The sequence below is a fragment of the Cygnus olor genome, chromosome 1, assembly GCF_009769625.2.
Source record: "Cygnus olor isolate bCygOlo1 chromosome 1, bCygOlo1.pri.v2, whole genome shotgun sequence".
Taxonomy (NCBI): Eukaryota; Metazoa; Chordata; class Aves; order Anseriformes; family Anatidae; genus Cygnus; species Cygnus olor.
In genome coordinates this window covers 93,001,182-93,025,918 of record NC_049169.1, presented here as the reverse complement: position 1 = coordinate 93,025,918, position 24,737 = coordinate 93,001,182, and the positions used below count along the sequence as shown (strand labels likewise).

The 24,737-nt window shown below is 38.7% G+C and overlaps 1 protein-coding gene across 2 annotated transcripts; it reads right to left on the bottom strand.

Annotated features, from left to right (window-relative positions):
- Positions 1-3,977: 3,977 nt before the first annotated feature.
- On the bottom strand, positions 3,978-23,242 carry ZBTB11 (zinc finger and BTB domain containing 11). 2 transcript variants are annotated; one of them, XM_040569642.1, is made up of 11 exons: positions 22,342-23,242; positions 19,982-20,217; positions 19,102-19,333; positions 17,129-17,946; positions 14,663-14,842; positions 13,937-14,173; positions 13,382-13,526; positions 11,918-12,035; positions 9,159-9,317; positions 8,508-8,683; positions 3,978-7,157 (listed from the first exon to the last, which is right to left on the bottom strand). In XM_040569642.1, the coding sequence occupies exons 1-11, from the start codon at positions 22,649-22,651 to the stop codon at positions 6,631-6,633; spliced, it is 3,138 nt and encodes a 1,045-aa protein (XP_040425576.1). In that variant the 5' UTR covers positions 22,652-23,242; the 3' UTR covers positions 3,978-6,630. The 2 variants fall into 2 exon arrangements, with proteins under 2 accessions (XP_040425576.1, XP_040425584.1); XM_040569650.1 differs by lacking the exon at positions 22,342-23,242 and adding an exon at positions 21,655-21,671.
- Positions 23,243-24,737: the final 1,495 nt, after the last annotated feature.

The window sequence follows — 24,737 nt, the reverse complement described above, 5'->3', positions numbered from 1 at the left end:
TTATTTTTTTTTCCATAGCAGAAATCTTTGGTTTATTTAAAAAAAAAAACCAACACCAAAACTGACCTGGGCATTATTGGAGCTAGGCAAGACAAAATGAAGTGTTTTGCTTTTTGACTTATTGTTATTACATGTGGTTCTGCTTGTCCGAAGAAATGCCCATCAGGTAGTAGTAAGTCACAGTGAATAGCTAGTTTATCTTGCTCCTTAGCAGTTACTTGATACCTTCTCAGTCACTTGTGTTGGGAGAAAGCAAAAGGGGGCTTGTGGTAAGAGGATGATCGAGACCTATTCATTCTTATTTAACTTACTGTCAACCATGTCTTCCACATCTTTGGCTGAAGTAGACATTGATTTCAAGTTTTGTGGTACTTCAGCTCAGAATCCTTTAAGAGACCGCTAGGCAGAACAGCAGATATGCTAGGATATAGCTTTCACGTAAGTCACATAGCAAGAGTTATATTTATCTTATTTACTTGCATGGTCAATGAACGTAATCCTACTCCTTGTGAGAGACTGCAGCAACTTCTAGATCTGAGTTGGAGGTAAGCAGAGAGCCTATCTCACTCCAGGTATGAGTTCTACTTTCTTCTCAGTGCTGCGTGGAAGAAAATCAAGTCAGGATTGCCTAAATCCACTCAGGAGAATGAGTGCCTAACAAGTTTGATTTTATAACGACAAAGGTGTCTGTTTAATGTAGGGCCTGATGCAGGAAAGAACTAATCTGAACAGAATTGTCAAGGAAAATGTTAGCTAGAACTTCACTTGAAGTTCTGCACTTCTATTACGGTAGTCATAATCTTTGAATGAATATAGTAGTATTGGGGAGATATTTTCAGATTTTTTTTTTTAAATTAGAAAATCAGGAATTCTAAAACTCATTGTAAGCTACCTTATTTAGCTATCTTAAGTGCTTCCAGGGCATTTGCAGAGACAGCTGCCTGGTATAGCGAGGTATGTATACCTATGAGTGGTTGAAATGTGTATCCATGCAGCTTGTGTAGTTTTAACTCAGAAGGCTTTTGCTTGCTTATCAGTAAAGCTTTACTTAGCACCCGAGCAGCTTGTATCTTCACCTAACATCCTGAATATTTTGCAAATAGTTATCCAGTAGCCTTTTCCATGCCACCCTATGGCCAGAATGCATTTGAGCCTGCTGCTTCGTGTTTGGGTTGTCAGCGTATCCGAGCTCATCTAATGCTAACTGTATGCAAAGAAATAATAATAGTGCAGTCAGCCACTAGTGATGGTTTCAAGCGCTGTTGGTGCAGCCCCTTACAAATTTAATTTCATTCCTTTAAAAGCACAGGAGGTACGTTGTCCAGATTCTCAGAATCTATACTTAATCAGCAGAGTGAGATACCTGAGCAGTCTGTCTGTAAGGTAACCCATAATGCTATTTGAACTTCGTGGGTTTACTCCCATGTTGTAGATTACCTAATTACAATATTCAGCCAACTTTGACCAAAACAACTATTGTGTTGTAGTGTGTCCACTGGGGCAGTAGCTACTGTTGCATTCAGGCCCCTTGCACTTAATCACTGCCAGGTGTGCTGAATTCCATATGCTGTGGGTAGTTTTATTGAAGCTTTCCTTGTGAGGAGACTTTGAGAAAAGTCGGTGTTTGTGGAAAATAGTTGCTTCTGCTTCCTGAAGAGGCAGACTGAGTTTTTAAACTACTGGAAATCACTGGTGTCATAACAACTCTTTTTAGGCTGCTGCAAGATAAGAACATAATTATGGTTGGAGGAACAACTGAATTTTGGGAAGACTTTGTGGCTGCATATTTAGTGGCCTTAAAAGGTGTTCTGCAAAAGTGTGTTTTTCTTTTTTAATTATGTTTTTTAACACCCTGTGAACTGGGGAATGTCATGAAGGTCCTACAGAAGGGAAGGTTACATTCCAAAATCAGTGTGATTTGTCTAGTTCCCATGCCATGAGATGCTAGAATAACATAAAGCGAGTTGCTAGTTGTCCAATTTTTCACTTGATCCTATTAATACATTCCTTATTTTTTCTTTTTTATTAATAGAGGGATCTTCCACTGTTCTTTAACTGCTGCATATTCACATCTTAAAAATTACATTGTGTTTACTTATAACCTTGTTACGTTTGTGTTTATGAATTTCCATTTAAAAGTTGGGCATGATAAGAGTCCAAGCAAGAGATTTAGTTACCAAAGTAAACCTTTAAACTACAGCGCATGCTTTTTGCAGTATAGATCTGTATATGCAAGCTACCCTTTAGGGTAGGGTGAGTAGGTAAGAGGGGCCATGGTTGTCACAGCTAGCAATTAAAATACGAACTTTCTGATCCAGTTACATACAGTGAGATCTTAAAAACCTTTGCTAATTTTGTGACATCTTTTTTATTTTGGATTTCCTAATGAAACAGATGCACAGATGAAGTGCTTGTGTTTTTGTAGTGAGAGCTTTGCTGAAGGTTGAAGTCATGAGCTTGTGTTAATACTTTCCCTGAAGTATGAACATAATAATCTAAAGTAATGCAAGTTATAATAAAGGCATAACTGTCACTCCTTCTCTCCCCCAGCTTTCCATAATTTGTAGTCAGTCATTATGTGTAAGCGGTGGTTGATTCCTAGTAGGTTGTTATAAAATGGTAATTCTGCCTTTGCTTTTGTGAAAGAAGTCTAACTGTAGTAGCCTTTCATGTTCATACATACACCTTAGCATTGCAAACACAGAACAGTAGTCATGAAACTGGCAAATATCTTAGGATATTAACACTAACTTGCGCTACTGCACAGATAATAACAATGCTGATGCTAGTATTTATAAAGCAGAGCCCTCTTACTAAGAATATTACCCTTAAATAAAACCTTTCATATGGGGGCAAGATTGAACAGCATTACTGAGCTTGCTGAAAAGCCACAGTAGACTTGTGAAGATATTTGAAAATAACCTGAGCTTGAGGGTAGTGACAGAAGTCATGCCAGGCCTTTGACCATCTTATAGTTTAAAAAAAAAAAAACAGAAACAGACAATAGCTAGAAAGCTGTCATGGGAACAGGCCTCAATGGAGAACTGCTTGATAGGTGCTAGGTTCCCAACAGCCATTGGCAGCAGCAGCTGACCTAACCTAATGGTTACCCTATTACCTGCATACATTAGCTATTCACAGCTCTTCATTAACAGCCACAAATGATGTGGTTCTTGCTCAAATGGAAAGAAAAGGGGAAAAAATTATCCATGACTTTTTTTTTTTTAAAAACTACAATTGCATCCCCTTTTGAATAGCATTTGTTCAGTGGTAGGCCACATTACTTCTTCAGTACACAGCCTTTTGAAGCCCCCATTTTGGTTTAACTATATATTTCCAGTGTAACCTAGTTACCTGTATAGGTTTGCAGAAGAGTTAATATGCTAAAACACTAAATATTAATATGCACAAGTCTTACCATTTCCCATAGTGATCAGGATGAACCACAAACCAACAACAAAAAAAAGACCAACCAAAAAAAAAAAAGGCTTTTCTGCAACGCTGATGTTGCCTTAAAGTTGCTCCTGAGAGACTAGGAGGCATCTGTACAACTCATCCTTTAGCCAGGTGGGTGACTGGAGGACAACTGCCCAGAGCAGAGGCTGAGACAGAAGTGCTGTGTGATACTGCCTCCTGGGTGTCAGTGTTGTACAGAGAAATAACCTCTTAACTAAAAGTGTTAGAGCTGTGTATCAGGAGATTCAGTGGGTGAGGAAAGGGCCCTTTACCACCATGTGTTGCAGCCAAATTAATCCCAATGTGAACATAGTGTTTTGTTAACATCATGCTTTAGTAGATTGATATTCTAACAGTGGAGGTTTTCCTTTCCTTGTATGAGTTAATTTAAGTAAAATTTAATAGTAGGTAGTACTATGTAGAAAGCCTCTGACTATAATATAAAAGGGGAAATACTGAAGAGGAATGAACAACATTGTAACACTTTTTTCCCCCTGAAAAAAAGTTGCTTAAAAGAGTAATTCATGGCAAAGCTTAGTTTATTTAATGACAGAAACCATAACTTTATACATCTAACACTAAATAAAAACAGCATAATGTACAGATCAAATTATATACAAGAGTTCATCACTATACTTTATAAATGGACAGGTCTCATGAACTTTATTTAAAAAAATGAAATTAAATATAAACTGCATATTTGCAGTCTGACATTAAAGAGGTTGCGGAAGCATAGTAAGCATCTTAAATTAATAGCTTAGGATATCTAAGGAAAAACATAAGGCAACCTCAGAAATACAGGAACAGCAAAGCTAACAACAATACTCCCTACTAACCTCATGCCCTTCTGAAAGATGAGGCACAGTATTCAGTGTTCAGCTTTGATATTCCTGGTTGAGTTCTGTTTATGAAACAAACTGTTATTGTTTTTAAATGGCAGGCTATCAAGTCAGTTGAAGTATTTCTACAGTGGGGAACAAGGCTCTGAAATTCATTTTCACTTCTGTTTCCTACCATGTATTGGGCAAATAAATAAATGCACCAAAGATTAAACTGAGGTGCTAATAATATTCTTTTTAAGGTAACACACTAAATATACAAATAATGTTCTAGCACTATTTACAGCTGTTTTCCCTTGCAATTTCATCACTTAATACATAATTATTTGTAAGATACAAACACTGGAATAAGTTTTAAAGATTATCTAGCAGTCTATTAAATCTTTTTCCATCATAGTGGCAGTAAGAACAGTTACTTTACTTATGTGTTTTTTTTTTTTTTTTTTTCATTTTAAGCAGGATGGCTATCTCAAGATTCTTGACCATACAAAAATTCAGAAGTTATAGCTAGCAGTTTGTGTTTCTTTTCTTCTTCAAGTATTCATTTTAGCTTTACTCAGTCGGGTAACTAGAAAAGAACACAGTTGTAAAGGGCTGCAGGATGTATAAATAATGACATGACTTCTGTGCAGGACAACATTCACTTTTGAAGTAGTCATCCACAGATTAATTCAAATCTGAGGCAGGAACTCAAGCTACCTTAAAATTTCAACAACTGCTTATCTACAGGTTTGCAAAATATAAAAAGAACAATTCATTCTGTAGCTTAGTAGGCAGATACTCAAATAGTTAAATATGATGGAAGGCAGATTCAAAGGAGGTGGTTACTTCATCATGGATTTTGCTTAAATTTTGCTTAGTGAATCAGTTTCATGGGTTATAGCATTATATGCATACGATTTTAGTGACCCCCCCAGCCCTTCTGGCTCCTTGGATACCCTGCTGTTGTCAAAGTTGGAAAGTATTTGATAATGCTATAAAGACTGAGAATAATTTAAAAGAATACACTTCTGGTTATTCATGTGTCTAGCACGTTCCATGATCTCCTGAGCAACACTTATTTAAAAAAAAAGCAATTAAAAAACCAACAACAATTAAAGGACCCACACCTTGACATGTGCACTGTACATAGTATTAAATCAGCTTGGTCAAGCATGGCTGTGATTCATGCTTACTAGCAGGAAAATCTAGTAAGGATTTTTTCCATCAATGTGATACAACACTGAGTTATTAGCTTGCCTTAGAAGTATTTGTTAGAGCATCTGTAATAAGGTCATCTGGAGACTCTTGTAATTTTGAGACAAATTCTTACCTGATGCTAAGACTTTCATAGTTCTTTCCTCTGACATGGCTGTCCCCCATTTGGGAATTACTAGAGCTCCTCCCTTCAATGATATAATACAAGATCAGTTCCTAACTGGTGGGACTTGAGCACACTTTTATGCCTCTTCTCACAAAAACATGCCATTATACTCCTTCAATTAAAAGTTTCTGCATCACATTTAATTCTAAAATATAAGCATCCAGCATTAGGTTGCCTGCTTTGGATATGTATAACATAGACAGTAGGTTCCTTTACACAACTGACCACCATTAACCTAAACATAGCTGTGCATGGAGGATGAAGTGTAAGCTCCTCTCACAAATAAACAGTTTACTTACAAAAGTTGTCTCCCTTCACTAGGATATCCTCTAGAGAACTTCAGTTCCTGATCTCAGGGTACGACATCCTCAGACTTCTGGAACCCCTTCCCTCATTGTTTTGCTGAACCATGGACCTGCCCCCAGTGATCTGGAATTTAAACAAGTTCTTCAAAACTAGGATTCACTAATTGCAGATGGTGCACCTGCCTAAAGACAAAAGCCTCAGATTTTGTCACGTAAAGCACGCACTGCATGAAACACTCCACCATTCCCTTGTTTTAGGGAGTAAAGAGATGAAAGCCTATGTTGGTCATTCACTCACAAACTTGATGAAATGTAAAAATGAGTAAAAAATGCTACCAATTGTACATTTCTAGATTTTAGTGCAGCCACTTTATAGATTTTTTAATTTACAGCATGATACTCCATGACACAGGAAACATTATTATCCCAACAGTTTTTTTAAATAGTTATGACCAGTGCAGATATCTTAGCCGTCAAAGCCTTGGACTACACTGAAGCATCTTAACTTTTGCCCTGTAATGCGTCGTGCAATATTTCATAACCAAGAGATTCAGTACTGGAGATTAATGGTGTGAGTAGGTATCTGTAAGCCTCAGATATCCAGTTAATATTTAGCTATCACATATCGTAAGACCTCAGTCTCCTTGCTCTTTCTTATGTGCTGTGTTCACTCTGTCTCTGCAACGTGGGCTACTTCTACCTCTACAGTTTCCATGGCCTGTGTGACTTCTGCTATTTTCTGTCCTTGCTGTTGTGCCAGTACGTAATTTACCACCTGCATGATGCTTTGGTCAGAAAGAGTGGAGACTGATGTACATTCTTCAGTAGCTGCAACCGCTTCAATCGCTTCAAGTGTGTCTCCTGTCACTACCACAGTCTCAATCTCCTCACCACCAACGCTAATTTCAGTTTCTTGTTCCTGCATGTCTGCTGCTAAAATGCTGATGGCATGCTCCACTTGTGTCCCCTGGTTATGAAACTGAAGAGTATCTTTTTCCAGCATAATTTTACAGGGAACATAGTCTCTGTGAAACTTGGTCATGTGCTTCCGCAGCGTCCGGGCGTCTATGTAAGCCTCGTTGCAGACTGGGCAGACATACGGCCGTTCTCCAGTATGCGTCCTTACGTGACGCTTCAGGGAACGCGCGTCAGCCCAGGCTACTCCACAAGTTAGACATTCAAATGGCTTCACACCTGTTTTCAAATGGAAAGCAAAGAAAAAAAATGACCATCAGCATTTATAAGTATATATGAATGATGGTGAGAAGCAACAGGGAGGACAGTAGTATAAAAGCACAAAGAAATGATACAAGTACTACAAGTTTTTCCAAGCAAGAGAATCATCTTACTTACCATTTCTGTACTACAGTATAAAATAAGGATAACACATTAAATGGTACGACTTTCCTTTCCACAAGTGCTCTGCGCAAACTAATGTCTTCTCAATTTCTTTTTAACATTCCTTTTCATGCAGTTTGATGCACTACTTTAAGTGCATAAAGCTTAATGTAAAACTAAGGCATCACAGGCAAAAACAATTTACTTCTGAAACCATCTTTTACTTAATTAGAACATGTCACATTCCTAGTCACACCTTATTTCTGTAAATCTTTCTATACACCTCTCAACAAATCAGCACTTATTCTAGTTAGTTTATAAGGCCATCTACAGCTTTTTTTTCCTCCTCCACACCACATATGTTCAAATTCTGCACACGGTGTTTGTATAATCTTATTCTCCCTTATAATGTGCAAATTCTGTGGCCTGTATTATCTAACGGAGCATGTGGGCGGTGACGAGCACTATTTTAACACTGGCTTTTTCTCCATAGCAGTCACTGTAAGTTTAGGCTAGGTATCCAGTATACAGGACTCACTGTATTTAGAAACAATCTCTATTCCAGTAGTTTGAGAGAGCTGTAGCAGCTTTTTAAAAGGAGATAAGCTTCAAAAAGTTTTTTTTTTTTCTGAAGATGCATCTCTGTATTATAGACTTCAAACAGCTGGAATAACCAAATACTGAAGATCACACTTCACAGCTAAAGTAAAAATGCATATACTTTTTAAATTATAAAGTGGTTTCATAGTTCCGCCAAACATTATAAAGCTTACTACCAGTTATAAATCAAGAAGTTAACCAATTTCCAGTGGCCCTTTTTCTAAATTCAAGCCACTCTCCTGTTTGAGGAATATTTTACTAGCCATATGCAACTTTCAAAGTACTATGTGCAATTCTTTCTTTGCCAGATACTTTTTTTTTTCCTATTGCTTCTAAAATAATTCTTCCATTAAAGTTCAAGAAAGACAAATGATACTGTGACTGTGTGACTACAGTTTTAGAAAGATGCCAGCAGCACTTCTGGGAATCACCACAAGAAAGTTAATTAATCAGGATAAACATAAAACTAACTGGACAATCTGTAAGAACTTCTGTGTGTTCTGCATCACAGGACACACAAAGATTCAAAGATAACCCACAGTAACCCTTTTCTTCACAATGCTTTTAGGGGTATGCAAATGCCATGACTACTTGCTTTCTACATACCTTCATGATTGTTCATGTGTCTCCTATATTCCCGGAGCTGCGTGAATTTTCTTCCGCAATGCTCACAAACTCGTTCCAGATTTTGTTTTGCTCTTCCTTTTTTACCATGTGTGGCTTTCTTTACATGCCTTCTGTACAAGGCTTTCTCATAAAATTCTTTACCACATATATTACACCTAGAGCATGTAAAATGAGAGATCATTGAAACCATTATCCTACACTTATCTTAAACGTTTTAAAATAAAAATGTACTTGAATTAATGTAGGTAAAGTTTAATGGGTATATATATAGCTTCATGACAGCTATTTCCATAATTAGAAATGCCACTGGACTGTAAAAGCCACATTTTCTCTTATTAATAGCCACAAAACTTCCACTTACCATTCTAGAGAAGCAAGACTGCATACAAAGCATAACTTTACTAATTATACTTATCCTCTTATGACTTCATGTGTGTTGGTCCCGGGATTGTGCCAGCAGATTACCAGTTTGACCACACTATTTGAAGTCACCCATCCACATTCTCAAGAACTCAACGCCCCAGTTAAGGTCAATCAATCAGTACTTGAACCACGGATTAGGCAGTTCCTTGGTGACTAATCTAGGGTAGTGGCATTATAATTTCTTACATTTCAGTTATTTCCTCTTACCTATAAGGGTCTGTGACAGAGTGAGACTTTACATGAGAATACCAGTCTTTCTTCCAACTATAACATTTTCCACAGAACTGGCACTGAAATGGCTTCACACCTAAGTGTTTATTCATATGCTGTCGGAGATCTCGAGCTTCATAGAAACTCTTTTCACACCTGTAATAGCAAAGGTTGTAGCATTCTATATCAGCAAGATCTTGGTAATCCTGATTTCCAAGGCACAGAAATTCCCTTCTGTAATGGCAACTGAACACTTGGAGAAGACCTGTAGTGTCATCAATATTGATAGAAAGCACAAACTCTTTCCAAACCAGGGGAAATTAAAAGAAAGAGCAGCTTATCTGAAAATCTGGAATATCACTTGAGGACACTGCTCTGAAACATTTTTGTCTGTTATGGATGACTGTATTCCTTCTGTTTTTATTATGAGGATTAATCAAAGGCAGACTGGCTGGAAGATATCAAAAAGGTATATTATATCATAGGAATTACTATGAGGGTTCTAACAGTTGTTTCCTCCCTTAACCAAAGAGGATTAAATAATAAAGATAACATATCTGGGTGGGTTTTTTTCTGTAATGCTCAAGTATATTTTTAAGAAATTAAAAAACAAATTCAGGATTCTACAAGAATGTATCTGAGATTAGTGATGTTCATTCTTTAGTGTGCTGTTTGAATATGTCTAAAACTAAATTCCTGAAGTTTTTCTTCATTTATATCTTCCCATAGTGTGACTACATAAAATAACAAATTTCTCTTGATGTAAAAACTACAGGGGTAGTCCAGCCAAAGACATGCTTTATCTTTGAAAGAAATTTTGCCTTACAGACCTCTTTTTCTGCCTAATCTTCTATATCTCTTCCTCATGTATCATGATACACTGTACGACTTGAGAAAGGACAGAGTGCAGAGAAAGGCCAACAAGCAAAGTTATTCATGGACTTCTAAGTCCACTGTAGAGGATTTACATTTTGTAGCTCAACCACCTCTGGAATGAGGGAATCTCTGAATTCCAACTTAAAGTGGAATCTGAAAAGAAGAAAGCTTCCGTATGAGAACGAAACTTGTAATATCACACTTCACAAAGATTGGGTACCCTGCAAAGGCAAGAAAAAAACCTTCTATGCTTTAGAGAAATTAAGTAGGTTATAGTCCCTGAGTTGCCTGAACAATCTTCTCCTAGGCTAGGAAAAACAAAAACAAAACCACTAACAGCTCCACTTCAAATGGGATTCTCAGGGAATTTTGAAGGTCTTCTCTTTGAAGGGTCTTCAAAGAGGTTGGTACTTGGTGTTCTCATGGACTGCGTATTTAGAAAATCCATTAGAGAAGTATTAATTTCAGAAATAAAAAATGAACCATGACCACCATCCTCTGACACTCACACACTACTGTGATTTAATCTAATATCTACTTCTACTTTTAGCAAAGTAACTTGTGTGAAGCTTTATTTAACTGGGCCAGAAGCTCAAACTCAAGCCTGGCTGGAAGATTTACATACCAAGCCAATGTACTAAAAAAATGAAGCCTACTTGTAGCTTAGTGAAGCTCTCTAAACCACTTGTGACAACATGAATTATATTCCTAGAATAGATCTAAACTCTAGAAGAAACAAAGGTTGTGTCTGTTTTGAAGGAGTTGAGGAATCAAAATACATTTTCATTCGAGGTGATGATGCATCCATGACTACTGCCTTGAATATCTATTTTTAATATAACTCTCTTTCAAAACCAAAATCGTCTTCCCTGTTATGTTTGATTAACCAATTCCATCCCTGATGTGGATCCTATTAGCTTTGTTCTTTAAATTTTTGAGATCTACGTTTTTAGTACTACAAACCACTAAACAAAAACACTGCAGACAAAATTAAAATGAGGTTTCAGCATATTTAGGAAAGGAAATATTATTTGTACAGCTGTACTACCAGAGATATATTACAAATATTTTAGATATAAGTTTTCATTAATACCACAAGCTACATACAGGCAATCACAAATAGTACAGTCCCTTTTAATACCTGAGAGAGTTTTCTAGAGACCTAATTGACAGGGTGGAAATTAAGTACCATTTGTGCTTCTACAGGTTAATTGAAAGGTTCTCCTGTAGTCTGCTTGGTCATATGAAAAGCAACATGATTTGTAAACACACTATGAAACACACACTTTACAATTACAGTTTCTGTTAAAAGTCAGTAAAAGAAAAACATTTAAGTGGTCATACAAGTTTTATAATCAAGTTAAAAATAGTCAGTGAGTCTTAACCTGAATCTATAATCTAGATATTCCTGCACAGCTGTTTACTAAACATAGTGCATACTGCAGTGCACATGAGTACATTACACCACAGACTTTAATAAGACATATATGCAACTGAAATTAACTATCACAGTAAAGGAAGGCAAGAGCAGGCTGAAGACCCTTTGTCTCTGACAAGCTTACCACTCTTCTATCTGTCCTACAGGGGAGCTTTAAAACCACATGGCCACTTATTACAGCTACAAGTGCAAACATACTCATTAAAACATAACTGTATGAAAGTAGGTAACAGTTAAAAATCCCAAGGTGTTGCTCTCCAACTCATGTATTAACAAAAGTCTAGTTATTTTTTATAACACTAATGTTTTACAAATCTCACTGAAGGCCAATGAACTTTTGTTCTATAACCAGGATTTGCTTTTCATCTTTAAGAAAAAAAGGACAAAAAATACCCCAACAACAAACCAAAAGAACAAAACACCATAGCAACTAACAACTTACTGAGTACACTGATATCCACGAACTTCAGGCTTTGGCTGGTGTTTCTTTATGTGTTTACTGAGTCCTGATGCCCTGTGGAAAGACTTTCCACAGATGGAGCAAAGGTACTTGGATTCTCCTGACAAAAAACAAAAGCAAACAAGTTACAAAGCCTGGCCTCCATCTCTCTGGGATGCTTGGTGAGTGTTTTTTCTTCCTATGTAATTTATCTGAAGTAATCAGAGCAGTGTTGCAAAAAGAAGTTGGTTTAACTACACACAGATGGAATTTTCAAGTGTATTTTGTATGTGCCAATGTAGGCATAGACGGAAGGGAGAGTAACAACTCTGAATGACTTCACTGCATGTTTCTAAACACAGGGTACAACAGTACAGCTACTATTAGCCATGAAATGTGAACAGTTTAAAAGAACTGCTCTCTTGTGTGAAAAACAATTGGCTGTTTTCATATAATACGCAACTTCTCCAGCAATGCAGCATTGCCTGTGGGTGACTCACACCTTGAATTTGTGGAACACTACTTCAAAAGAAGAGCTTTCAACTCCAATTCATCACTTTATGAGTCTTGAGTACTAATATAAATTCTTCCACTTTTGGTACAGGCTCTTTCTTCTGATTCCTCCCAACTCAGGAAACACAGGCAACTTCTACATATTACAACATAAGTTTAAAACTGCTTGTCTTAGACAAAAGAAACAATCTTTTACATGCCAAGATCTTTCAAGATGCCAGTTTTTATAAAATTTCAGTATAAGACTTGTGAAATTAGAATACAAGTCCTATATTTCTTAGTCAAAAGTACAGCTTTTAAGGTGCTGTCCTACTGTAAAAGTTTTGAAGAAAAAGATTTTATTCCTTTGAAATGAGAGCTCTCACAGAACATAACTAGTTCAAAGATCACACAAACGATATCCCATGAGAAAGTACACAATCTTAAAGAGCATATGACCTATTAAAATAGGAATAAATCCTGAAGCATTGCTCATGTTTAAAAATATCTTCCACTCAAGTTATTTAAAATAGCTGTGCAACAAATAATACATTCTTGCTTTATAAATGTTTTATTAGTACAAGCAGAAGTCTTGAAAAAACACACGGAGTTTCTCAGAGTTTCAACTTAGCGAGTTCTCCTCTGAAAGGATAGACTGAAAGCATAGGTGCTCAAAAATGTTCGATTCTTGCTTATCTTTGTTGAATTCACATGATATAGGCATAAATAAGTAAATAAAGACGTAGGAACAGACTAACCACAACTCCCTGTTCTGGTATAGAATATTTCCATAATAATCTTAAACTATGATAAAACAAGCCCAAAGGAGAAATATAAATGACTAATTATGTCTAAGTCAACTGCCTGACCAGGATGAAAAACTACTTTCTTTTTAAATGGTTCCTTTGACATTAAAGAACCACGCTAAAGTTCACCAGCGCACAAAAGCCACCCAAAGCAATTCTCACTACTTACCAGTATGAATGCTCATATGTTCCTGAAGACTTCTTTTAGTGACAAAGGACTTCTCACACAAGTCACACTGGAACTGTTTCTGTACTTCATGGAGAGCTAAGTGCATTTTTAATCCATGCTTATATGTAAAGGTCTTTCCACAAACCTAAAAGAAAATCCAGATCCAATCAAAGAGGACAAAAAAACCACAGAATATTTAAACAGATTAGCTTTGAAAACCTGTTAGCTCCAAACACAATATCAACTCCTGTATTTCTTAGGAACAAGGATGATCAAGCCTATGATTTCTCACCAGTAGTAAAAATAGTCTGTTAAAAAAGAACACTCAAGCAAAGACATTTTCTAGACATAGAAGTATTAAATTCTATGATTTAAGCTTCTAGTTGAATTCTAGTTTACAGTCTCCAACTACAAGAAATTTCATCAGCAATGTTACGTTATTTTTTCCCATTGTGAAATGACCTAAATTAACCTAAGTTGTAGGATAGAGGGTCAATACTAAAATATCAAACACATTACTGACGTGATTACAAAGTAAAAGAACTTTTTCTTTACCTTGCATGCATGTGGTTTTACACCTGTATGTTTGAGCATATGTATCCTGAGAGAATAGAGCTTAGGTAGAGTTCTGCCACATATATCACATACAAATTCCCGTTTAGTTCTCCCTTTCACTGAAGACATGCCTGTCTCTTCTACGCTAGAAGCTGCAGTGTTCACTTCAGTCTTCCGTGTGTGTCGGACAAGATGAGCTCGTAGGGAGGCACCATACTGGAATTCTTTTTTACACAACTAGGAAAGAAAACATTACAACTTTAATCTGCATGCAATATTTCAAAGCTATTTCAAAAAAGGTAAATCAAAGATTTTAAATATAGTAATCTGATTACATAGGTCTGTAATTTGACTCCAACAGACTTTTTTTTTCAGGTTAATTAATAGAATTACATGTTGGTTTTTTAAGGCTACTGACAGAGCCGTTGATCACTTCCCAGTAAGGAAGTAACTTCCAGGATAATCTAAATACAATTGTAAATTTACCAGTAAGGTTAAAAGTAAAGCCCACCCAGTACCATGAGCAGCACGGGCACTCTCATGCCACATGATGCTATCAGGCCATGTGGCTGCACTACATTTTACCCATTTAGATCAAGGCTCTGTCCGTCTCTGAAATCCGTAAAGAAAATAAATGCTAAATACTAAAAGATACAAGAAAAATAATTACTAATGTCATTATTGAATGAATTTTAATAGCAAGGTTTACAGACAAAAAAAACTTACTGGGCATTTATAATCTTTAGATCTTTCATGTTTTAGTGTGTGCATTATAAGCGCATAGCGCCGCTGGAACACCATTCCACACTCCGTGCATTTGTGCTGAGCTTCTACTTCATTATTTTCTGTGGTCTCTCTTTTGGGCTGTTTCATTTTTTTCCCTCTCTGTACCAGCTTCATGGCAACCTACATTGGAAAAACATAACCAGTGAATGAACTTCACTTTCAGAAGTATGAAATACAATGTAGTCAGTGATAAAAGCTTATGTTTCTTCATGTTACAGTAATATCACCCAATCTTGCTTAGTTTATGTAGCCACTGGAAAGTTAAGCCTTTTTAGATAACTGAAAATCCAGAGAGATTATGGTAAGAAAAATGGTCTTCTTTTACAACCACAAGCTGACTATAATTATAGACAGACAACTTACTACTTCAGAGCCAACTAGCCCTCCCTGAGTAACTGGCTAAACGCAAGCTAAGTGATAGTTAGAGAGGAACCACAAATACTTCCAGTCATAACTTCTATAAAATGTTTCCAACCACGTCCTTCACTTCAACTTTCCTTTTCAAGACCTATTTCAGAAGTTATCAAATTAAACAAAAAAAGTGGCCTAATACATTCTTACCAGCCAGCAAGAACAGAGTTGTTAATAATGTGTAAAAAAAATTGACAGTATTTAAGCAAAGCTCTTTCCAGTTAAGGGCATTCCAGCTTTAATGTTTGTGTGAGGCAGTACTGACAATGCTACCTTGAGCTGGTAATCTCATTTTCCTTTGCAGAAACTTACTGTCAATTCTTTAAAATCCATAGTTTAGGTGATCAGGCTGAAATTTCTTGTATCAGGTATCTCCCCTTCAGGTTTCTGAGAATAAGGCAAGGGGAAAAAACAGTACATTGCATCCCCATTTCTCCTCCCCATTCCTTCAACAAGTGAAGCATCTAGCAATTTTTGAAAACACACTAGCCTTTCCTTGTCTCACACAAATAAACTGAACACAGGGACAACATTTTCAGACTCTCTTATGTCTTGCTGTTGCTCTGAAAAGTTATGCAAACTTGGCCAAATTAGGAAGCCACAAAAATCATTTTGTCCAGTAGATGATTAATAAGAGCTTGGAAAATAACCCATTCATGCAAAGCATGCTTTATCCCCAACATCTCCATGCCAACAGCAATTATGCTAATTCAAGTCAGCAGCATTTCCTTGCAATTTCTCGTTACTGTTATTCTTCCAGGATCAAAACTAGGAACTCAAGAAGGAGCGTCTATTTTCAAATGCTTATACAACATCCAGTGTCATGGTAGGAGTTGAGGGTAGCGTAAGACAAAAAGGTGAAAAATTATGAGATCAGTTACGAAAGCAGAAACCTATTCCTAATTCCAATTCTGAGCAATTATCTAAAACTTTTTTTTCCTAATGTGGATGCTGTCTGGAGACCTTCTCTATCAAGGGGAGGGATTTAAAAACTGAAGTAAGTTAACAGGAGCTGCTCCTGAAAGAGCTCCCCCTCCCAAAACAGAGAAACAGAAGTCACAAATTGGGTGCTTAAATATTTGGACTGTGCTAGTTTTAACATCCGGTCTTTACACTGACCAGAGGTAAAAGGAGACTAATGCTACAATTTCTATCTACAAGGGTAACAATTTATACCTCTCAGAGCAGATGGGTGGACCTACTATTTAAATGCTTCACAGAACACCTCTGGAAAGCAACAGTTCTTTGTAACATTTACTGCCTCTGGGAGGAGTGAGGCAAAGCCTACTCTCACAAGATTGAATGAACTAGTGCTCTGTGTAGTGAATGCCACCCATCTACTGACACTAGAAGAGAAAAGGCTCCTGAAAGACAAATAAGACTGATGTTTCATTAAAAAGTAAAAAAAAAAAAAATTACTAAGCTTTTATAACATCTGAATGCTTTTAATATCAGTAATCTTTGGACTTTTTTTTTTTTTCCATTAAACAAACTAATCCCAATCTAAGGGTAGCAGCACTGGATTGTTACGATTTATGACTATGTCTTAAGATCTACCCAGGACACCAGACTATTTTCAAGTCTTAATAAATGTAGAGCTTCATTTCCGTAATCGATCAAGATATTCTTGTATTTGTCTGTCACTGACATACAGACATGACAGCTAAGAAATTGCCAGATCATTAAGAATTTTAGGGAACAGGTAACACCTGCTGTCCAGACATGAAAAGCTATGATGGAGGTATTCAAGCTAGGCTAAAAATCCCAAATGTTCTAAAGGTCTCCAGTCTGGAAATAATTTTCTTTTTTTTTTTTTTTTTCGCACAAGCGTCACATCTTAGATGTTACTTCGGTTTGCAGTAATGTTGATTTCTCAAAAAAGAAAACACTTAAAGCATTTGCCAGACAACGCTTGGAAATGGGAAACAGTCTTTTCAGACTGGTGTGGAAACACAGGATGATTACTGCCAACAGGCTTAAACAGAGACAGAATACCTGCTGTATTGCAGATTTTGGATTTGTCTTTCTGTTTTGCAGTTTTTTTTCGATTCCTTTATGCAATCTGATATATCCACCTTCACTAACAGAACGCTGGCGAAGCTTGCTTTTATAAGTATCATCCTGGCTGGAAGCCATGCTTTCTGGTTGTGAAGCCAAAATGCTCTCTTCTTTACTTTGCCTGCCATGTTTTTGCCTGAGCATTTCCGAGGAGTCTTCAGAAGCAGTCTCTACATTTGCTTTACAGCTTTCATTTAGATCCATTTCCATTTGACCGTCTGTGTCCATGGCTTCCACAACTGATGGCTCAGCCTGTCTGACAGACACAGTGCTGTTTGAAATGTTCTCCACCAGCTCTATTTTGATAAAATTTTCAGTTGTTTCACACTGCTCCAAAGGCTTTGCAAGATCATCAGGAGTGGCCTCTGCTGGCTCTGGGGGCAGGAGGTGAGGCTGGGGTGCTGCTGCCTCCTCTGGCCCAGCAGAGGAAGGAGCTCCATTCACAACTGCTGTCACTTCATGGGCTGCCAGCTCTGCCGGTAGAGGCTGCTCAGCACCATGCAGGAGCGGCATCTCAACTCCAATCTGCTCTGCTAAACTTTGTGTTGACTCTACTGTTTGAATATCTCCCTTTTGGTACACTGTAATTTGTTTCTCTTCCATCTGTTTGTGCACGTTTTCACAGATTTCAAGAACCTCTGACATGAAGAGATGCCGGGCAAGCATGGCCACTTCCGCCATACTACAGAAGTCAAAAGTTAATTCTGAAGTATAAGCAAATTCCAAGAGCGGGAGGAAACTTGACTTGCAAAACCCTATCAGGAATAAAACAAGAGATTAGAGCAAACACTGATGACCCCCTTGTTACACCAAAATACCCCAGGACAGATACAACAGTTCATTTTTGATACAGTTAAGTTTGAAATTTAGAGTGAAACACACAAATACCATTAGAGCCCCTCCATTCAGACTCAATTCACTGTCATTTACACAAAAGCATCCTCCTTGTATATATTGTTTGTGGAAGTCAAACTCAAGACAACATTTTTGATAAGTAAGTAAAATTGAGGTAATTTCACGATAAAATTCTCAGAAGGATTGTTTCAAGATGCTAGGAGGGCCACAATGTTTTTGAAGCAGATTAATCCTAATTTAACTGAAGTCTTTCTGGGCTGCTACTTTCACAAAGTAGCCTGGAGTTAAGCAACAATTAATGCTACAGAAAAATAAGTCAAGAAAGTGGCTACTGAAAAAGATATATATACACAGATACAAATGCTTCCAAAGAAGCATTTGATATAATTTTCCACAGTTCAAAAAATCATAAATGAAATATTTAATTTGGGGGACCTTCTGGACCATCATACTAGAAATCCATTGTTCATGCATGCCTATTGTTCATGCAAAGGCAAAGAAAGTAATGGGAAAGCAACGGAACATTTAAGTTCTGTACAATATTCTTCAAAGTTATTTTTGGAACACTGATTTTAGGATTATCTCCCATCGTTAAGGTAACAGGAGGTTTGACAAATAAACAAACATGTAGAGTAATCTTTTCCAGACATGAGACAATTTAGTATTTGGTCATCAAAACAGTTCTCTGAGAAGCTAGTAAACATCCCCTCTTGATGTAATCAAGCATTTGGATTATGTTCCCTTTTTTAAGGTCTGTGACTAATACAAGGAGAAAACACACCTAAGCAAGCTAAAAAAAATAAATAAATCCAAAGCTTCTCAGAAATTATGAGATGGAATTCCATGGTCAATTCAGTATGGGAGATCAAATTATGCAAAAACAAGAGTGATCATTTTAGCATGAAAAACCATACAAAATACTTTTAGATTAAAAGAGGAAAAAAAGCAAGATAAAATACTTGGTTGTCTTGAGCACTTGAAAGAGACTGAATCAAACACTGTACACCTTACTTCAGATATTATGATTTCTATCTTCGAAACCCACAACAATTCACCTGACAGATCCACTACAGCTTCATGACTAGTGACAGCTCCCTTTTCAATGAAGAGCTCTCGGAAGTACTCGCTGTTGGCTGCCAAGACAGATTTGTGAGCTTTGTACTCCTCTCCTTCAATCAGCAGAGTCACATCACAGAACTGATTGGAAAGCCTCTGCTGATTCAGTTGGTTTAAGACTGACAGACAATGTTTGGAAGATGACTGCTTCACAAGGCCCTTACTGTCAACCTGTCATAAACAACATTACGAGAACTTCATTACATTTAGACTCTGCCTTTGTAAGCATTCACACTGAAACACAGAAAAGGATTATTTGCTGCAACCATAAAAGCAGTTCAAGCCTGTACCATCTTACTATTATTCTCTCTTTTCTTCCCCCCTCAAACGTGCCAACTCTTACCCTCCCTCCAAAAAGTTAAAACAGACAACTGGAAAAATGGGAAGACATATTCAAACAGTTCTTTGGACTGTATCTTTCAATGCTACAATGTGAAACAATTTCTAGATACAAGTCTTTACATGTCTATGAGCCCCCAATTACCATCATCAAGAATTTCATATATATAAATACAGCATAATTTATTAAGGAACAGATACAGATTCCACAAGAATCTTGTGATACTTTTCTTATACTTTTGCAATTAATTTTCCCTTGGATCTTATACGTATATATAGAAATAGGGGCAATTTTATTTTCCAAAGATCATATATTATCATTGATTTCATGTCCTATGTACCAGTCACCTGTTTTCACACACCAAATATATTTATAAAAATATGTCATTTTATGCAGGATTATCACAGCAATGGAAAGTAAACATACTTTTAAGAATGCGTGAACATGTAATACATTCAGATGTGAACAGCAGTACTTACAAATACAAGCTCATGCTTTGCTATTGGCTTCTTCTTCACAGGCTTTGGGGATGCAGCTGGGATCGATGCCGCATTACTCGATTCATCATCTGTTTCATTACTATCTTCATGAGATTTTGTATCCAGTCCAAGTTCCTCCAGCATTTCAGAAGGATCCGACAGAGATCTAGAGCGATCTAGCTTTTCCTGGCACTTGCTGCATTCTTTAATGTAATCTTTAACCTGCTTAAGAATACCTAAGGAAAATTAATGAAGCTTAATTAGGCTTCCAATTCTCATTCAATTTGCCTTAAATTCATAATTAAATATGTAGGTGATTAGCCAAAAGATACTAAATGATTATTCAAGAAAAATGAAGTCAGCCACCTACACCTTCTTTTTATCAGTTCTGCTTCTCATACACTTTTGTATGTCCTTACTGTAATCCACAGTTAATTTGCAATCAAATATTTAAGATCACTATATGAAGCAGAACCATCCCAGAAGGACTTTTTTTAAGCTAGAAAAAAAAAAAAGCAATTTACACATTCACTATAAGAATCCCAAGACAATGAAAGCTGTAAATTGATCCTGCAATTAGGTCCACACAAGTGGATCTCGGTTTGTCCTCACTAAACAGGACAAGAATTGGAAGGCTTATGTAAAAGGCTTTCGCAAAACTGGGACCGACTGAATTATAGGCTATGACACTGATTTGTATTGTTAACACTGATTTAAATCAGCTGTTTAGGATTTTTGGAGTTTAAAGAAACTCCATTCCCCTCCAGTACTTGATCAGGTGTAACTGAATAATTTTAGATACTCAACAGTTCCTAAGCTTAAGGTCCTACGAGATACCAAGGCATTTTCAGCGTATAAAAGCTTTCAACTCAAATTCATTTCCATCACTAGGACGATATAAAAGCCTATAGAACCTGTGCCTCCATGCTTCAAAATCTATCACACCTCAAAAGACTCGCCCTGCTTACAGCATTTTGTACTGTGCTACATCCCATCATTGCATATGCATCTGTGGACGGATCGGGAAAACACAGACGTGAGGCAATACGAGACTTGCCAACCCAAGACATCTGTGCCTGTTTCAGACATGTTTTATGCTTCCTTGATTCCAGCCGAAACCAGGCCTAGTTCTCAGGGTCTGCTGCCTGCAGACCCCACTGCCAACACCCTTCTCGACCCCGGGCCCCATTCCAGCTCCCTAGTTCCCAGCTACAGCCACAACAGATTGGCACCTCAAATCAATGAGATCTGGACTGGAAGGATGGGCTGCAGCTAGAGCAAACGGCCTACAAATTGAGATAGAGGAAACTGTAGCTGAAACAACAGATTTCTTACCAGTGGTTGGAAAAAAAAAAAAAAGCAAGATAAACAGAAATTGGGCTCCAGGCAACTGAAAAGCTGGAGATTTGTTTAATGGATACCTAAGAGTAAAAATAGAGCACCAAATCCAAAGGGAATACAGGTACCAAGTTATTGGCTCAGCCAAAAGAAGGCCACAACTGGGAATTTTGGTTGTTAATACACAACTGGTTTCTAATCGCTGTGACATGACTCTGGTCCTAGCTAAGGATTAGTTCCGTGTTTTCATCCTCTCATGGGAGGCAATAGAGAAATATAACGATAAGTATAAGAACTACAGTTAGTAGTGGGTCTACTATTTTAAACGTGCACACCTTCCACAAGTTAGTTGAAAAAGGATTATTATCAGGCTAAAAGTGGAACTAGATTGCATGGAAAGGATTATCATCCTACACCAAGCGTAGGAATTGAAAAATCCCTCCCTTCAGCAGGCTGTACACAACACCTGGATTAGGACAGTTGCTCTCTGTATTTCCTTACAGTTACAATCATAGAATCCTACAATTGTTAAGGTTGGAAAAGACCTCCAAGATCATCTGGTCCAACTATTCTCCTACTACCAATATCACCCACTAAACCATGTCCTGAAGGGCCAGGTCCAACCTTTCCTTGAACACCCCCAGGGACGGTGACGCCACCACCTCCCTGGGCAACCCGTTCCAATGTCTGACTGCTTTTTCTGAGAAGAAACGCCTCCTCATTTCCAACCTAAACCTATTGTTTCCAACCTAAACGATGCCACTAGTGAAAACGAAGCCACGTGACAATTGATGGGACAGCATGGTCTGCGTCTTAGGGACACAGCCATCAAGACTGCGAGCTTTGTGGTGGTGCTTCGTCACTGAGCAGCAATCCCCCGACCGGGGATCAGAAGGGCACAGCCAAGCCCCTCTCACCCCAAACCCAACCTACAGAAGCCAGCACGCCCCAGGCCGCCTCCACCACACCACCCCATCCCCAGACGGGACGGTGGGGCCTCTCTCTCCGCGGTGCCCCCTCACCTCTCCACCAGTACTTCTGCGAGAGGCCCTGCCAGGTCTGCAGCCGGGTGCGGTGCGCGCCGTCGGGCGCCAGGTGCGCGGCGCGGATGAGGCGTGCGCGGCGCTCGGCCTGCAGCACCACCTCCAGCTCGGCGAAGCGCTGCTGGTCCCGCTGCCGCCGCTGGTAGTAGAGGGTGCCGCCGCGCACCACGTAGCAGGCGGCCGCCTTGCGGATCTTCCTCTTGGCGTTGCCCTCCGTGCCCGGCGCGTAGGGCTCCCGCTCGTTGGTGAGGTAGCGCAGGATAGCCAGGTAGCTCTCCTCGCTCGACATGGCGGAGCGCGGAGACCCCGGCGCCAGGCCGCGGCGCGTCCCCGCGGGGCCGGGCGCATGCGGCGGGGCCCCGGGGGGGAACTGGAGTTGCGCGGCCCGCGGCGGCGGGAGGGAGGGAGAAGCGCGGGCAGCGGCGGCGGCGGAAAGACAAAATGGCTGCTGCACAAGGGGAAGTGAGGTCAGAAGCCCGCGCGCGTGGCCGGGGTGATGGGGGAGGAGGGAGACGCGGCGGGAGGGAAAAGGGCGGTGCCGCCATCTTGGAGGCGGGCGCGGGGATGGGCGGCCATCTTAGAGGCGGGCAAGGGCTGATAGGGGGGAGCTCCCCTCAAAACTGACTCGGGAGGAGCGTGGCTGGCCACCCGCCTTCCCCTCTGTCTCTTCCCCTGTCACAAACTTGCAGGACCCCATCGAGTGCTGTGAGCACCTGCCCCCCGCCCCCAAGTACGAGGGAAGTCGCCTCGGGTACTGCAGGAGGCTGAGAGACGGGGCTGTGGTACCTTGGAAGGAGTCCCCTTTGTGGGGACCTCGTTGTCCTCAGCGACCTCACCAGAAGATGCAGAGAAGATAGAGACAGACCCCTCTAAGTTGCATAGCGATAGCCGTCAGATACAGGTTAGAGCATGGAAAGTTCCAGTTACGCTTTTTTTTTTTTTTTTAAACCATGGTGGTCAAATGGTGGAACAGCTTTTCCTGAGGTTGTAGTTGTTTCAAGACTCAGCTGGGTACAGTCCCGAGTCTAATTAGACATGCTTTGAGCAAAGGGTTGGACTAGATGGCCTCTAGAGGTCCTTTTCAAGTTAAATTATTCCATAGGCCTATGAAAAATTTAGGTATTCCATTTTTAGTGATAAATATTTAATAGAGGATCAATTAAGTTGCATTAGGTAACTGCAAGGATTTCAATTTAGGCATTTCTGTTAAATTCATTGCATTACATCTATGTTTGAGCAGAGTAACAGGCTGTTAGTGAGTGATGCAGGCTGTACTCAACTGCGTATCTCATGGAAGGTGTTGCCTGCAAGCTTCAAGGCATTAACAAATACTAATTCTTTGTTGACTATCAGTTCCTTTCTATCCTTACTGGTATTTCAAACAGATTGTTGAAGTTTCTCTCTGCTTTTCAACTGAGGAACTTCATATGCAATTATTAAGACTAACTTTCACAGGCATGTGTGCAGTGTCCTAGCTACTCAGTACCACTATAAAATCCTGTAAAATTGTACCAGTCTTGCATATAGTCATCACTAACATAGGCAACTTTCTGTGGTATATTCAGCCTTCATAAATTACTAAAAATTCCTTTCCCTGAAGGGAAATTAAAAACATGTAACAATTTTCCTTCCCTTGTTTCTAGCTCCTTCCAAGGCTGTTAACCAGTTTAGAAAGTATCTTCAATTTACTTCTAAATAATGAGCAGCTCTTATGCTCTTGATAGTAAAAAGAATAATTGTTCAAAAGATACCAGTGCATATTCCACTATTGCAATCAAGCTGGAACTACTTAAATGGGTTGCAAGCTCGATCTGACTGGTACTTAGTTTATTAATAAAAACCAAGCACGATAGAACTCAAAATGTAGCCCATAACCTAAAGCATGTTACCTTTGTTGTAGTTTTTAAGCCCAAATGAACCACAGGAAGCACAAGTATGATGAAGAGCTTCTTTCTTATCTAGTGTAGTAACATCAATAAAGCCCTCAAAGGAGCTGTAAGCTGGCTTTCAACATGGTTGCTAAACAGTAGTCCGCTTTTATTTTCAAAAGCTGTAAACTTTCTGTAGTAAACGCCTACTCTTTACAAGCCCTGAAGTGAGTATTTGCCAAGTGGAATATTGTTTTGGATTGAGTGCATGCAGGACTTACGTGTGGCATCAATAAATTGAAATACAAAACAAAGAGAAGGTTCATTTTCTCCTGTACTTAAAGGAAGGCAAAGAACGTTCCTTTGCTAAGGCTGTTACTGCCCAGCAAAGTTAAGGGAAAGTTTGGGAACACTGCCTACCTGGCCTAACTACTAGATTGGAGAGCTGTATGCTTTACGTAAAGCATTTAACAAATGGCCACTCCTAGGCGTGGAAGAGAATGACTA

What these genes read in the sequence shown, in the direction of transcription:
- ZBTB11 (XM_040569642.1), bottom strand. Translation starts at nt 22,651, where the DNA reads ATGTCGAGCGAGGAGAGCTACCTGGCTATCCTGCGCTACCTCACCAAC. An exon ending in CAAAGCATGAGCTTGTATTT is followed by an intron (nt 19,334 to 19,981) that starts GTAAGTACTGCT and finishes TGTTTATGACAG; the next exon opens with GTTGACAGTAAGGGCCTTGT. An exon ending in TCTGTCACAGACCCTTATAG is followed by an intron (nt 8,684 to 9,158) that starts GTAAGAGGAAAT and finishes TACATGCTCTAG; the next exon opens with GTGTAATATATGTGGTAAAG.